The sequence below is a fragment of the Culex quinquefasciatus genome, chromosome 3 (assembly GCF_015732765.1).
Source record: "Culex quinquefasciatus strain JHB chromosome 3, VPISU_Cqui_1.0_pri_paternal, whole genome shotgun sequence".
Lineage (NCBI taxonomy): Eukaryota > Metazoa > Arthropoda > Insecta > Diptera > Culicidae > Culex > Culex quinquefasciatus.
The window spans coordinates 186,283,635-186,298,190 of NC_051863.1; the positions used below are offsets into that span (position 1 = coordinate 186,283,635).

Genomic DNA, 14,556 nt, shown 5'->3' on the forward strand with positions numbered 1-14,556 from the left:
ATCTTAAACATATATAAAAAAAATAGTGTTTTTTTGCAACTCATGTTTTAGTGACAAAAAGTTAAATAAAAAATCACCAAAAAATTTTTTACCGCGTATCATTTTTTTTTTCAGTGTAGTCCGTACCATACCAACAACTTTGCAGAAGACACTGAATCGATCAAAAAATTCCTTTAAAAGATTCAGATCTTTGAATTTTCATACATCATTATAGTATGGACAGCTGCCAAATTTGTATGGAAAATTATATGGACAAACTAATGATGCAAAATGGCTTCATTTGGCATACCGAAGGCACAAAAAAAAAAGTTTCAGCTGGATTAAAACAAACAAACAAAAATGAAGAATAAAGACCGATTTTGTAGAGAATTGCTCTATAGTATGTAAAATTGTCCGAGGAATCCGCTCTTTGGTCCAGACACCGTCAAAACGGCATATTAAGTTTTCATATGACTTTTTCAAATGCTTGGCTAGATTTGTCGGTCCTTAAATTACTTTTTGTAAAAAGTGGTTTTGTGAAAATCGGCAAAAATTGAAATTTTTTGGACTGGCGTAGGTCACCCTAATGGCCAAACAAAAAAATCGGGTCTGATTATTTTGGCCAAATTTTGAGCTGTCTCCAAGAACTTTAATTTTTTCTCATTAACCTTCATATGAAATTGCTGTAAATGATTAAAAAAAATGAAAAAAGCCTTGCAATTTGAATTTTTTATTACCAGATTTTTCAAAAATCTTTGCATTGTTGAAACATTTTGGTATCGATTTGGTCAAAGCTGTAGGTAAATGTGTGATAATAGTGAGAAATGTGTCACATTATAACACATTTTTTGGATATTTTTAAGGTGACAAAAAATGCCATCTTATTAGATTTGAAACAAACTTTTCTGAACATTACTGATTGAAGAAACTTAATTTTCTCAGTTATCTCTCAGCAATCATTAGTGCAATTTTCAATGCTTTTCAAGTAAATTCACTTTTAGCTGGATTTTAAAAAAAAACGTGATTTGGCTTAAGAAATTCAATCAGTATTTGTAGATTATGCTCGGTTTGTTCTAGAGGTAGTACCGAGGTGCTCCGATTTGGATGAAACTTTCAGCGTAAAACGGGATTCGATGTTTGAGGTCCAAAAAACCTAAAAAATCTTGAAATTGCTCGCATTTCCGTTAAACTTTATCAATTCCAACTCTCTTAGATGCATTCGAAAGGTCTTTTGAAGCACTTCAAAGTGTACCATAGACATCCAGGATTGGTTTGTATTTATCTCATAGCTTTTTAAAATTACTGCTAAAATTGGATTTTTTAAAACCTTAATATCTTTTTGCAACAGCCTCCAACACCCATACTCCTATGGGTCAAAAGTTAGGGAATTTCGTGGACTATAAGCCTACGGAATTAACTTTTTGGCCAATCGCAGTTTTTCTCATAGATTTACGATTTTTCTACAACAGAGATTTTATAGCGTTAACTTTTGCCCTGTAGCCCAAGAAGACGGCACTTTTGGGACTGATTTTTTATATATTCGGATGCCTCGGGAAATTTCACGTAAGTATAAAGTTGAAAAAAAATGATTGAAAAAAAATCTATTTAGAATGAATTAAAATAATTTTTAACATTTTGTCAGATAAGGGGTTAAACAGATAATCGCCTACAAACTTGATACAGCATTTGATGTACTGATCACAGGGTAAACCAAATCTAACTTTTTTCAGAATTTTTTTATTTGATTATTTTTTAAAATCAAATTACGGCTAGAATAATTCAAAACTATGTGAAATTTCCTGAGAAATCCGAGTACATAAAAATCGAGCTCCAAAAGTCCATTCTTCTTGGGCTACAGGGCAAAAGTTAACGCTACACAATGTTGGTTGTAGAAAAATCGTAAATTTATGAGAAAAACTGCGATTGGCCAAAAAGTTAATTCCGTAGTCTTGTAGTTCATGAAATTCTCTAACTTTTGGAGTATGGATTTTGGAGGATGGATAACATAGGAGTATGGATTTTGGAGGAATTGGTAAAGTTTTACGCAAATGGGAGCATTTTTAAGATTTTTAATGTTTTTTGGACCTCAAACTTCAATGCCCGTTTTACCCCACTTCCCTTTGTCATAGAAAGCTCATATATAGAATGAGTTCATCTCATGTATAGCCAACAAACCGACGTCGTCGTGCTATCATGTCGCACCCGCCATTTTGACGTTCCGAGAAAAACGCGTTTTAATGTTTGACCTTGAATAAACAAAAACGAAAGCACGCAATGTAAACAATAACAAACACGTTTTGTTTGACTGACCATTCTGTGCATTGTCCCGAAGTTTGGTTGAAGTTGGTTGCTGGAGTCCCGAGTTATAATTAAAAATGTTTACGGTAGTCTAACTTGTACGTGCGTCAAACGCATCCTGACTTGAAATCCCTTTGCCCTTTGTCGCACTTACATCAATTTTCAGGGAGTGACAAGATAGCCCGACAGGATTGAAACTACTTTTATATGTAGAGTGACAAAAAATTTCGGAGCTTTTTTGGTTTTCATTGAATATCTCAGGATTGAAATCGAATTTTGGGGATCTGTGAAGGTCAAAAGATGAGGCATTGTGAGCTGCACAAAATGGCGTTCTTAACTCAATTTGGCCCAAAATGCACGTACGACAAGTTAGCACGATGGCGACGAAACGTTGAAAGTTTCATCCAAATCGGAACACCTCAATACGACCTGTTACACACTGGTGAAAAACTCGCTCTTAAGCCATAAACAAGAATTAATTTTTATAATCGGTTTATAAATATTCAAAAATATTTTTTTGGTAAAAGTGCATAGCTATTTTTCAAAAACCATTTGAAAGAAGTACTTTTAAGTTTCCGTAATTAGTGATTTTTTATACCAAAAACAAAAAAAAAGTACAATACATTTATTTTTCATAAAATTATTTAAAAAAATAAAATACAATACTTATTTATAGCAAAAACTGAGAAAAATAATCAATAAAACTTAGATTGTAGGTCCAAAGTATACCAAAATAAACCAAACAAATGATCAAATGCACACTACAAAACAAGAAATGAAGAAAGAAAATCACAAATCAAAAGAATCGAAGTTAACCGCCGTTGGTTAAATTTTCCACCAAAGCTCTTTAAAAAAAAATTGGCTGAAATTTTTTTTTGTTTTAATTTACCTAGGTAAAATTTTAAAAAGATTTTATTTTTATTTTATTTTATAAATACATATGTTTTATTTTTGCTAAATAGTTTCACAAGCTAATAACATTTTAATTTTTATCAGAATATCAGCAACGGATACTTCAGGGTCATTAAGCTGCGCACGACAGGACGCACGAATCGTAAATATAATTGCAGGTTGTGTCGCCCCTTCTCCTTAAGTGTTATGGGACGACGGAACGACTCAATGCATGAAATAATCGCAGGAATTTGGGTTTGAGTCAAAATCTCCACACTCACACACACCCACAAACACGTGGTGACATGCTTGTTTTCCCTTCGAAGAACTGACATTCGGTGACGAGGTGAGCGCGTCGTAAAGATTTGTTTAGTGTTTCAAGTCGGTGGTTTCGAAAATTCATTCAAAGTTAGGATCCACTGCAAACGGGGTTGGTTGTGGGATTTTTAGGGACGGACTTGTTTGCTTGAGCACGCTCCTTTAATGATCTGGAAAACTGGGTAAAGTTTTACTATCATCCAAGTCATTTTAAGGAAGTAGATACAAATTTTTCAAAGAAAATCTCTCTTGTGAAGTACATACAGTCTAATTTATTATGAAACAAAATGCTGTGCCAACAATTTGCGTGACACAGGTTACGTCGGCATGCAATTATTTTTCCTGCAGCAAAAATAAATATAAAACTCATGAATAATCACCGACGTATGGCGACGATCGTGTCTGCTCTGCCCCGAGAAATCGTCATCATTGCGAGTGTCGTTTTTCCTCAAATATGGCAAAACATTTTCCGCGCTATTTTGGGAAAATGACCCTGTCCGTCCGGGAAGTGGTTTTCTCCCCCCCCCCCCTCTTTTTTCTGCTCGTATGACAGATTTGAGGCAAACGGTGGGGTGGCCCCCTTTTAAGGGACACCGACACCGGCGTCTGTTGAAAATAGTCGGTTGACCCTGACTCAGCTCAGTGTACTCATTCTCGAGGGGCGGACTTCTTCTAGTAGACTTAAGCGTGATATTAGCTTACACCTCTAGCGTTGGATTTGACCAAACAGATTAGTGGACCTTGAAACGGATTTTCACGGTGGCGCACGTCGTTAACATGATGAACGGTTGAACGAAAATGGCATTGAAAAATGGTCATCGGTGCGGCTTATCTGGCGTGGCATTCAACTGAAAATTTTCCTTTTTTATGGTTTAGGGCCATCTATAAACTACGTGGATCCTTAAGGGTGGTTCGAATCAAAAAAGATTGTGGTCTGATTTTAGCAGAATAGTGTCTACGTAGTTTATGAATGACCTTTTTCCTTAAAATAATATTAATTTAACAAAATTGAATGTACATATTCATAGACTGGCTCGTCTTTATATTGAAAATAATAAAAAAATGTTCAAATCAAACCAGAACATTTTTTTTTAATGCAGCCAATCGCAGATGCGTTTACCTTAAGTTATAATCAAAAAAGGCATTTCCAACTTTTTTCCAAGGGTTGTATGAGCCGGTCAAGTTGCATTTCCAACTTTTTTTACCCCCTTGGGGCTACAAGTGTTAATTTGAAAAATAGGTAATTCTCCGCCAACTCACACAGCAGTTGCCCCAACCCCTCTTCGATTTGCGTTAAACTTTGTCCTTAGGGGTAACTTTTGTCCCTGATCACGAATCCGAGGTCCGTTTTTTGATAAATCGTGACGGAGGAGCGGTACGACCCCTTCCATTTTTGAACATGCGAAAAAAGAGGTGTTTTCAATAATTTGCAGCCTGAAACGGTGATGAGATAGAAATTTGGTGTCAAAAATACTTTTATGTAAAATTAGACGCCCGATTTGATGGCGTACTCAGAATTCCGAAAAAAAATGTATTTTTCATCGAAAAAAACACTAAATAAGTTTTTTTGCCATTTTCCGTTACTCGACTTTAAAAATATTTGAAACATGTATTTTTAAGGGAAATTTAATATTCTTTTTGAATCTACATTGACCCAGAAGGGTCATTTTTTCACTTAGAACAAAAAAAATCATTTTAAAATTTCGTGATATTTTTAACTTTGAAGGGCTATTTTTTAGAGGGTAACAATGTTCTGGCTGTTAAGTTGTTGAAACTCATCACTATTTTTATGGTAACTTAATGGAAAAAGAAAACACTTGATGGATACTTGCAGTAAATCAATAAAAATCTTACTTATAAAATTAAAATTTGAATTGAAATCAGTGTTTGCTCTATCCATAAGGCATCATAGATCATCACTTTGACGTGACCGTGCTATCTGGTCGCACCCCAGTCAACTCAATCGGAATTTTGAAAAGGAATTCAATTCAAATCATTTACGAATTACGTTTCAAACGAAATACGTGAACAATTTGAATTGAATTCCGTTTTAGAATTTCGATTAAGTTGACCGGAACGTTGCTATTTTACGTTCAGAGAAAAAACGCCCTTTACTAAATTTACCCCAGCATAGCACGATCGCGACGATTAATCGTTATCGTATAGCGAAAAAATCACGATAAAATGGCATGTAACTTTAACCCAGTTTATTTGGAATTTCTTCGATTTGAGAAATCTCCACACAACTGACCAGTGCCAACGGAGCGGGTAATGCAAATAAACATAAATAACTTATGAATCATCGCGAATCGGTCGATTCTGTGGGAGACTTGTATCCCTTCACGGGAGTCTTATCGTACGTGTGAGTACAATGATAGAACTTTTAAGGGTTTTTTTTATACCGCCAAATGCGTCACGTAACTCACGGTAGTAAGATCGAATAAGTCGCTCATTCTTTCCTGGACATTGACCAGAGTGCATGATTGAGTATTAGTTCATTTTAATATTGAGAGTTTAGTTTAAAATTAGTTAGTTATGTTGATCAAAATTGCTTCAATTTATGCTGTTTTAAACATATCAGTATCTTCAGTCGCTACCATAGTTTGCATCGTGTTTGCAGGTAATTTCAAAAATAACTTTAAAATTTGCTGTAACTTATCAGTGTTTTATTTTCATTTCAGTTCGTTTCCCAGAAAACATCACACTCACAGCCGTCATGTACGCAGCGCTTTGGTTTGCCTTCAGTGTGATACTATTGTGGGGAGTTCGAGATGTAAGTTTGATAAACGAATTTAAAAAAAAAAACATAAATTCGTCATCTCATAGTTGTGTGATTACAGCAAAATTTCTTCAGCGTACTAGCCTACGTATGCTTCCTGGTGATTAGCAACGTAATGTTCATAGCCGCACTGTTCTCGACAGAATTTGAAAGTTCAAATCCGGCTCCCATTGTGGCAACTTTACGGATAAGTATGAATGTTAACACAAATTCGTTGAGTTCTTACTGAATGGTTCTTGCAGGTTGCAGGTTTATTAGTACCGGAACTGTTACTTTTGCTGAGTTTAAAGAAACGGTTTCTAGAGCAATTGGAATACACTGAAACCTCGATGAGTTGACCATCGGGGTTTACCCGGCACTACAACACACTACCAAACGTTTGTTTTGATAGTGTAGGTGAGGTCCGTGTTTAAGTGACAGTTGGTCACTATTTAGTTTGACTTTGTCAAACTAACTAACGAAAAATTAATCCATCACCATCACTTGAAACGTATTATTAGCTGTGAATTATGATAGTTGAAGACCATTTACTTAAGGTTGTACTTAAGGTATTCTTTAAATTATTTTCGTAACAATATTCTAATAAATGACTACTTTTTTTATTAAAAGTTCTTTATTTTAATTGACGTATAGTTGCATAACTTTTATTGATAAAATTCAAATCAATAAAATGATTCGACTCCAACAAATTGCTTTCAATTATGACTTGATTTAGATAAACATGAAACATTCGTGAAATTTTTCGATCTTTTCGAAAAAAATATTTTCAAAAATTTAAAACCAAGGCTAACATTTTAAATGGGCGCAATATTCAATTTTTGGCCTTTTTTAAAATGTTAAAAAAATCATGATTCAAAAAATTTCAAAATACCTTTTTCGAAAAGATCGGAAAATTTCACGAATGTTTCTTGTTTTAACATTGAAATCGGACCATTAGTTGCAGAGATATCGACATTAGAAAATGGTGGGCTGTTTGTTGGCTGTTTGGGTGAAACTTAGAAAACTTCAATTTTCGTGTTTCTTTTTGTTTAAGCCGCTGTATCTCAGCAACCAGAGGTCCAATCTTCATTGTCTTTTAGACAATTTTATTGAACATTTTCTGAACTCATCAAAACAATATTTTTAGAAATGGTCACACATGGTCACTATTTTTGAAAATCGAAAAACTTCAAATGTTTCGCTAAAATCGAACTTTCAGTGGCTATATCTTGAAAACAGAATCTTTTATCAAAAAATCTGTAAAGTACTTTTCGATTGGAAATTCAGTTTTACATTAAAAATTACGTAAAATTTGTTTTTGCATAAAATTTCGATTTTTTCCAAAAATCACTATTTTTTCAAAAATTCATAACTCGGTGGCAGATATTTTGACCATGTTTCTCTATGGCCTAAAAGTTGCGGGTTTTTGTCACCTAAAACATATCAAAAAATCTCGAAAATCAAAAATACGTATTTTGGGAAATTGAGTTCTTGTGAAAAAAATGTTAATCAAAAAATCGGCAAATTTTTTTCCTTGTACCTATTTTTTCTCAATAGTCCTCAACAATACCTACAACTTTGCCGAAGTCACTAAATTGATCAGAAAATTCATTCAAAAGTTACAGTTATTCGAATATTTACATACCATTTTTGTATGGACAGCTGCCAAAATTGTATGGAAACTTGTATGGGTGAACCAATGACACAAAATAGCTTCTTTGGTCATAGAGAAGGCCCCCATGAAGTTTGAGTCAAATCAAAAAATACAAGTAAAATCCATTTCCGGTTTTGGTAGAGAATTGGTCAGGGTAGAAACTAAAAAGTTTGAAAACGAAAAAGTGACCATCAAAGTAACTTGAAACGCATCATTAGCTGTGGATTGTGGTAATTCTTTATTTGGTTTAGTTTAGTATAGTTGCACAACTTTTATTTAATAAATTAAATTTAATTAAATGATTCGATTCCCACATATTTTTTTTTTCCATTGAATGTAATATTATTATCAGGAGAAATCCTCACATAGCGCAAAACAAAAACAAACGTTTGAGTAATATAGCAAAACAAATCTAGACACCATGTTAACCCGAGCAGACGGAAATAACTTGGGAATAACATTTTTTGATATTTGAAAATACTAGACCAATAACATTTTATGTTATTTATAACAATTTTTGTTATTAGTCGTTATGATTTTTTTGTTATTGAATCCTTATTGTTATAACAGACTAATTACATTTTAAGTTATTTTCGAAGAAATCTTTGTTATTATATTTTGTTATTTTAACAACTAATCCGATCATCCCAATAACAGTTGGAGTTATTTTTCAATATCAAAAAATGTTATTCCAAAGTTGTTTTGGCTTTGACCCAATATCAGACCAATAACAAATTGTTATGATAACAAAAACTGTTATTAAACCCTTATGTAAAAAATGATTTTTAAAAAGATTCCATAACAGTATTTGTTATTGAAATAGTACGAATTTTGTTATTACCGTCTGCCCGGGAATGCATTCAAAATATTGCTTAGTTGTGCACTGGTTCGTCTGATAATAAAATAAAAAAGCAATGTAATATGTAAAGTATTTAAATTTTTTGTTTTCATTGCCAATGACTCCTTTAAAAACTCTCACTATCGATTTCTAGAATTGTTTACTCATGCAAAATACAACATCCGATGTCTGAGATTGATAAGACCGCGAGAGCAACGATAATTCAGTGTAGCGTGAGCTGCGATCCGAGTTGGTCAGAATTTTGTAAACCGTTGAATTAATTTAAAAAGTGTCTTGGGAAGCAGAATGAGTTCAAAGGAAAGATTTTGCACTTATGGCTATGTATACGCCGCAATTGGAATTATCTCATCCATTTTGCATATGATGGGCATGAATTCGCACTATGGTTTGAGGATATCATTTAAACAATCTACCCAAAACTAATTGTTCCCCCTGTTTTTAACTTAGCAATGGAATCAAAAGATGGACTTATCAATGAAGCTTATCATATGCCAAGGTCTGTTGAAGTATCTTCTGGCCTGTTTTCGTTAGTGTTTTTCATCATTCTTATAGTCGGAATTTACCAGGTAACAAATTACGCTTACATCGTTCGATTTAAGTGAATTTGAATCCCTCCAAATTACCAATCAAAAAAAATCATCTCAGTTGCTAAAACTTAAATATAAATGAGCATTACTTTCTTGCTTTACAGAAAAACATCACACTGGTCAAAATATTCAAGGTGGTCTTAGTGATAAGTGGCGTTTTAGGATACATTGTATTATTTTGTGGTTTTTTACTCGCAATTGCGAACGTGATAGAAGATTCACAAAGAAATTTTGGTGCAATTTTGCTACTGATTTTGGTTATCGCACTGGCCATTTATACAGGTACAAATGTATTGAGTTTATATTTTGCTTTCGATTTACTTAAGTTCGTTTCTGTTTCAGCTTTCTTCAAACTGGTGCTGTGGATTATCAATGGATTGGTTGATTACATTGAGCATCTCAATGAGGATGGAAAGGAAGCTGTAACGTTTAACGAGCAGATAAATGTTGGGTTTGAAAAAGTTTGAGTAGATTTAAATTAAAAATCTACCCCTTAAAACATTTATGTGAGCAGTTTTTATCGCTGATTTCATGTGAAATTTTGAATAAAATATATGATTATTTTCCGTTATCCGTATCGGTTCAACTGCAATCCAAAAAAATGAAAATAAAACTGTGCCAAGTAAAAAAAATAACAAGCATGAAACAAACTTTACAAACTTTTCGAAATCAATTAAGAGAAAACTACCCTTTCATAATGGAACCTTTATAACTGGCGCAGTCGATTCTTCGCCGGAAGGTGGCTGTGCCCAGTGATTCAAGTGGTCGTTCGCGAAAAACTCGGTAGAGAGACCGATAGTGCAAGTTAATGCGATAAACGCGGCAGTAGTTTAGGAGCAGAAATTCGTCGCCAACGGCTCTGGAGATCAGGAGTGAAGCAGCCAAGGAAATTGCCTGGTGAAGCAGCCACCGACCGAAGAAGATGAACCAACGTTATCCGCTGGATACATCGACAGGAGGCGTGATACCATCGTGTGCACATCGCGAAAAACTCGGATCTGAGTTCAGGAGCGCAGCACGACGTGGAATTCAACACCTGGTGATGAAGAGGACAAAGGAGCAGCGTTACCCGGATTTTCAACAAGCGGCAAAATTTAAAGTGAAAAAAAAAATCTAAATTCAAAAATACTTTTCCAAATTTGATAAGATAAGTGAGTGTGTGTGTGTGAAAACAAAATCAGCAATTCGAAAATCATTTGTTTTTTTTTTCAGCATGAACAAATTAACTAATTTGACAAAAGAAAAAAAAGATCCAAAATTATAAAAAAAATACAATTGAGTAATGGAAAATGGCACAGTTTTTGAAACTTTTTATTTGTTGAGGAATTTTGAAACACGGAATTATGAGTACGTCATCAAATCCTGCATTTTCCATTTCAGGCTGCAAATTATTGAAAAGTATTTTTTTTTCGCATGTTCAAAAAACCTCCGCCCCTCCGTCTCAAGATATCAAAAAAAAAAAACAAAGAGATCAGGGACAAAAGTTGCCCCTTATGACCAATTTTCACGCAAATCGAAGAGGGGTCGGCGCAACTGCTGTGTGAGTTGGCGGAGAATTACCCAATTTTTCTTCAAGCTCTTCTGGCAGCACTTGTTGCTACTGCAGAAAAGATGAAGAGTAGGCGTCGTGACGCTCATGCAACCAATCGGTTGTTCGCTAGAACACGAACTATGAGGTTTTTGAAAAATGCAAAAATAGCTAAGGGACTCAGAGCCAAAACGCACCGATTTTGCGCGTTAAATCCCATTTAAACTTCAAAGTCCAAGGGCCAGGTTCTGTCGCAACCAAGCTTAAATGTCTTGTTTTAGGAAGGAATCTTTTAAAAACGGTATTGGAATATTTGAAAGAAAAAGTAATTCTTAGATCCCCAATTTTGATCGCAAAAATTGAACGTTATGCTATGGCTGTTGCAAACATTTTGAAAAAAAAAAGATTTTTTTCTCAAAAAAAAAACGTTTTTGTCAAAACTTTAATTTTTGTCAAATCTTACATTTTGGTTACTAAGCTCGTTGTTCAACAGTAAGATCTTGATAAGTTCCAGAACAGACGAATATCCTTGCACCTAACCTTACAGTAAACCTTGCAGCTGGAGAACCCGATAGCGACAATAATTAGTAACTGGAAAAGTGACTTTGCATGAACTTTCACTTGAGTCGATTTGCTCTGAATATAAATAAGGGCAGTTAATGTTGGCATCGGCTAGTTTCTCCATTTTACTGGAACAACATGGTATCCCACGGCGAATTTCTCACATATGGCTACATTTACGCCATTTTTGGGATTGTAGTTTCGATTTATCGTGTGATTGGAAGTTCGCTGTACATCGGTAAGGCTTATTGTTTTTAGTATTTACGATAAACGTGACTGCATTACATAATTTTAGGTACAAAGACTTCAAATGGCCCCGATAACAGCACCGATACGAATTACACGATTGAGTACCATCCATCTGCAGAACTTTCTTCGATGTTAGTGACGTTAACATTCTTCATCATACTTTTTGTTGGAGTTCACAAGGTAAGAAAAAAAGTCTTGGGAAAAACAGTATTCTTACAAGCAATTTCCTCTGTTTTAGAAAAACACTGCCCTGGTGAAAATCTACAAAGCATTTCACATCATAACCTCGATACTGCTTTTCATTTTACTAACCATCGGACTTCTTGTGGTGGTTGGCTTTTTGACATCTTCGAGCAAAGCGCTGGGTGTTGCAATTTTATATGAATTGATGATACTTTTGGGCGTTGACATCGGTAATGTTAAAATATTATGGCTAATTTGTCAATTTCTTAACTTTTTGTTTCGTTTTCAGCCATTTTCTTTCTAGGTAGATGGATTACACTACTCGACAAAACAAAACTTGTGTCAAGGGATTGACGATATCTCATCCGTTCCTGAGAGAAAAGGCATCCCCGAATCCGATGCAATCGACAGAATTTGATTTTATGTCCACGCGGACTGATGCGAATCTGGTAAATTTTTTAACATAAAAAATCGAACAATTTAAAAAAAAACATGTGTCTCCTCCCAATTTTATGAGCCATCTACAAGAATATGGAAGCGCCTGGTGCATAGCCATTTCCTTTAAGCACAACGGAAACAACCAATACAAATGTATAAAAAGTTGTCAAGTTCTCGGGGGTCCACAGCTAGCATTTTTTGTACGATTTTAAAAATAAATATTAAAAGTTTAAAATTAATTTATTTAAAAAACATATTTTTTGATTTATTTGTTTACTAAAATTTTATGTATCTCAAAGGTCTATGGGTACTTCGGGATGTCCATGGTCATCCAAGGACTCCCTGGAGTTAAGATCTACGAGTCTACCGCCGTAACAAGCAAAAGGTCGTGAGATTTTGACCCCGGGTCATGTGCGTATAGCATCAATGGATATGGTAGAATACTATATGAATGTGTTGGGATGTTCATGGTCATCCAAGGACTCCCTGGAGTTAAGATCTACGAGTCTACCGCCGTAACAAGCAAGAGGTCGTCGGATTTTGACCCCGGATCATGTGCGTATAGCATCAGTGGATATGGTAGACTACTGTATGAATGTGTTGGGATGTTCATGGTCATCCAAGGACTCCCTGGAGTTAAGATCTACGAGTCTACCGCCGTAACAAGCAAGAGGTCGTCGGATTTTGACCCCGGATCATGTACGTATAGCATCAGTGGATATGGTAGACTACTATATGAATGTGTTGGGATGTTCATGGTCATCCAAGGACTCCCTGGAGTTAAGATCTACGAGTCTACCGCCGTAACAAGCAAGAGGTCGTCGGATTTTGACCCCGGATCTTGTGCGTATAGCATCAGTGCATATGATAGACTACTATATGAATGTGTTGGGATGTCCATGGTCATCCAAGGACTCCCTGGAGTTAAGATCTACGAGTCTACCGCCGTAACAAGCAAGAGGTCGTCTTATTTTGACCCCGGATCTTGTGCGTATAGCATCAGTGGATATGGTAGACTACTGTATGAATGTGTTGGGATGTCCATGGTCATCCGAGGACTCCCTGGTGTTAAGATCTACGAGTCTACCGCCGTAGCAAGCAAGAGGTCGTCTTATTTTGACCCCGGATCATGTGCGTATATTATCAGTGCATATGGTAGACTACTATATGAATGTGTTGGGATGTCCATGGTCATCCAAGGACTCCCTGGAGTTAAGATCTACGAGTCTACCGCCGTAACAAGCAAAGGTCGTGAGATTTTGACCCCGGATCATGTGCGTATAGTATCAATGGATATGGTAGACTACTATATGAATGTGTTGGGATGTCCATGGTCATCCAAGGAGTCCCTGGAGTCTACGAGTCTACCGCCGTAACAAACAATAGGTCGCCGTTTGGCTTAAGTGGTAAGCAAGGATATACGCACAAGATCCGGGGTCAAAATAAGACAACCTCTTGCTTGATACGGTGGTAGACTCGTAGATCTTAACTCCAGGGAGTCCTCGGATGACCATGGACATCCCAACACATTCATATAGTAGTCTACCATATCCATTGATGCTATACGCACATGAACCGGGGTCAAAATCTCACGACCTTTTGCTTGTTACGGCGGTAGACTCGTAGATCTTAACTCCAGGGAGTCCTTGGATAACCATGAACATCCCAACACATTCATATAGTAGTCTACCATATCTGATGCCATACACACATGATCCGGGGTCAAAATAAGACGACCTCTTGCTTACGGCGGTAGACTCGTAGATCTTAAGGGTCCTTGGATGACCATGGACATCCCAACACATTCATACAGTAGTCTACCATATCCACTGATGCTATACGCACAAGATCCGGGGTCAAAATAAGACGACCTCTTGCTTGTTACGGCGGTAGACTCGTAGATCTTAACTCCAGGGAGTCCTTGGATGACCATGGACATCCCAACACATTCATATAGTAGTCTACCATATGCACTGATGCTATACGCACAAGATCCGGGGTCAAAATCCGACGACCTCTTGCTTGTTACGGCGGTAGACTCGTAGATCTTAACTCCAGAGTGTCCTTGGATGACCATGAACATCCCAACACATTCATATAGTAGTCTACCATATCCACTGATGCTATACGCACATGATCCGGGGTCAAAATCCGACGACCTCTTGCTTGTTACGGCGGTAGACTCGTAGATCTTAACTCCAGGGAGTCCTTGGATGACCATGAACATCCCAACACATTCATACAGTAGTCTAC

General features: G+C 36.0%; 1 protein-coding gene and 1 long non-coding RNA gene across 2 annotated transcripts; both read left to right on the top strand.

Moving 5' to 3' along the window:
* Positions 1–8,950: 8,950 nt before the first annotated feature.
* Positions 8,951–9,994, top strand: LOC119769415. Its single transcript, XM_038261771.1, has 4 exons — positions 8,951–9,142; positions 9,205–9,323; positions 9,449–9,626; positions 9,687–9,994. Exons 1-4 carry the CDS (start codon positions 9,043–9,045, stop codon positions 9,809–9,811), a joined length of 522 nt encoding a protein of 173 aa, XP_038117699.1. The 5' UTR covers positions 8,951–9,042; the 3' UTR covers positions 9,812–9,994.
* A 1,590-nt stretch (positions 9,995–11,584) lies between these two features.
* On the top strand, positions 11,585–12,235 carry LOC119769420. The gene is made up of 4 exons (XR_005278336.1): positions 11,585–11,671; positions 11,729–11,862; positions 11,921–12,095; positions 12,155–12,235. It is a non-coding gene; the product is annotated as an uncharacterized LOC119769420 (long non-coding RNA).
* Positions 12,236–14,556: the final 2,321 nt, after the last annotated feature.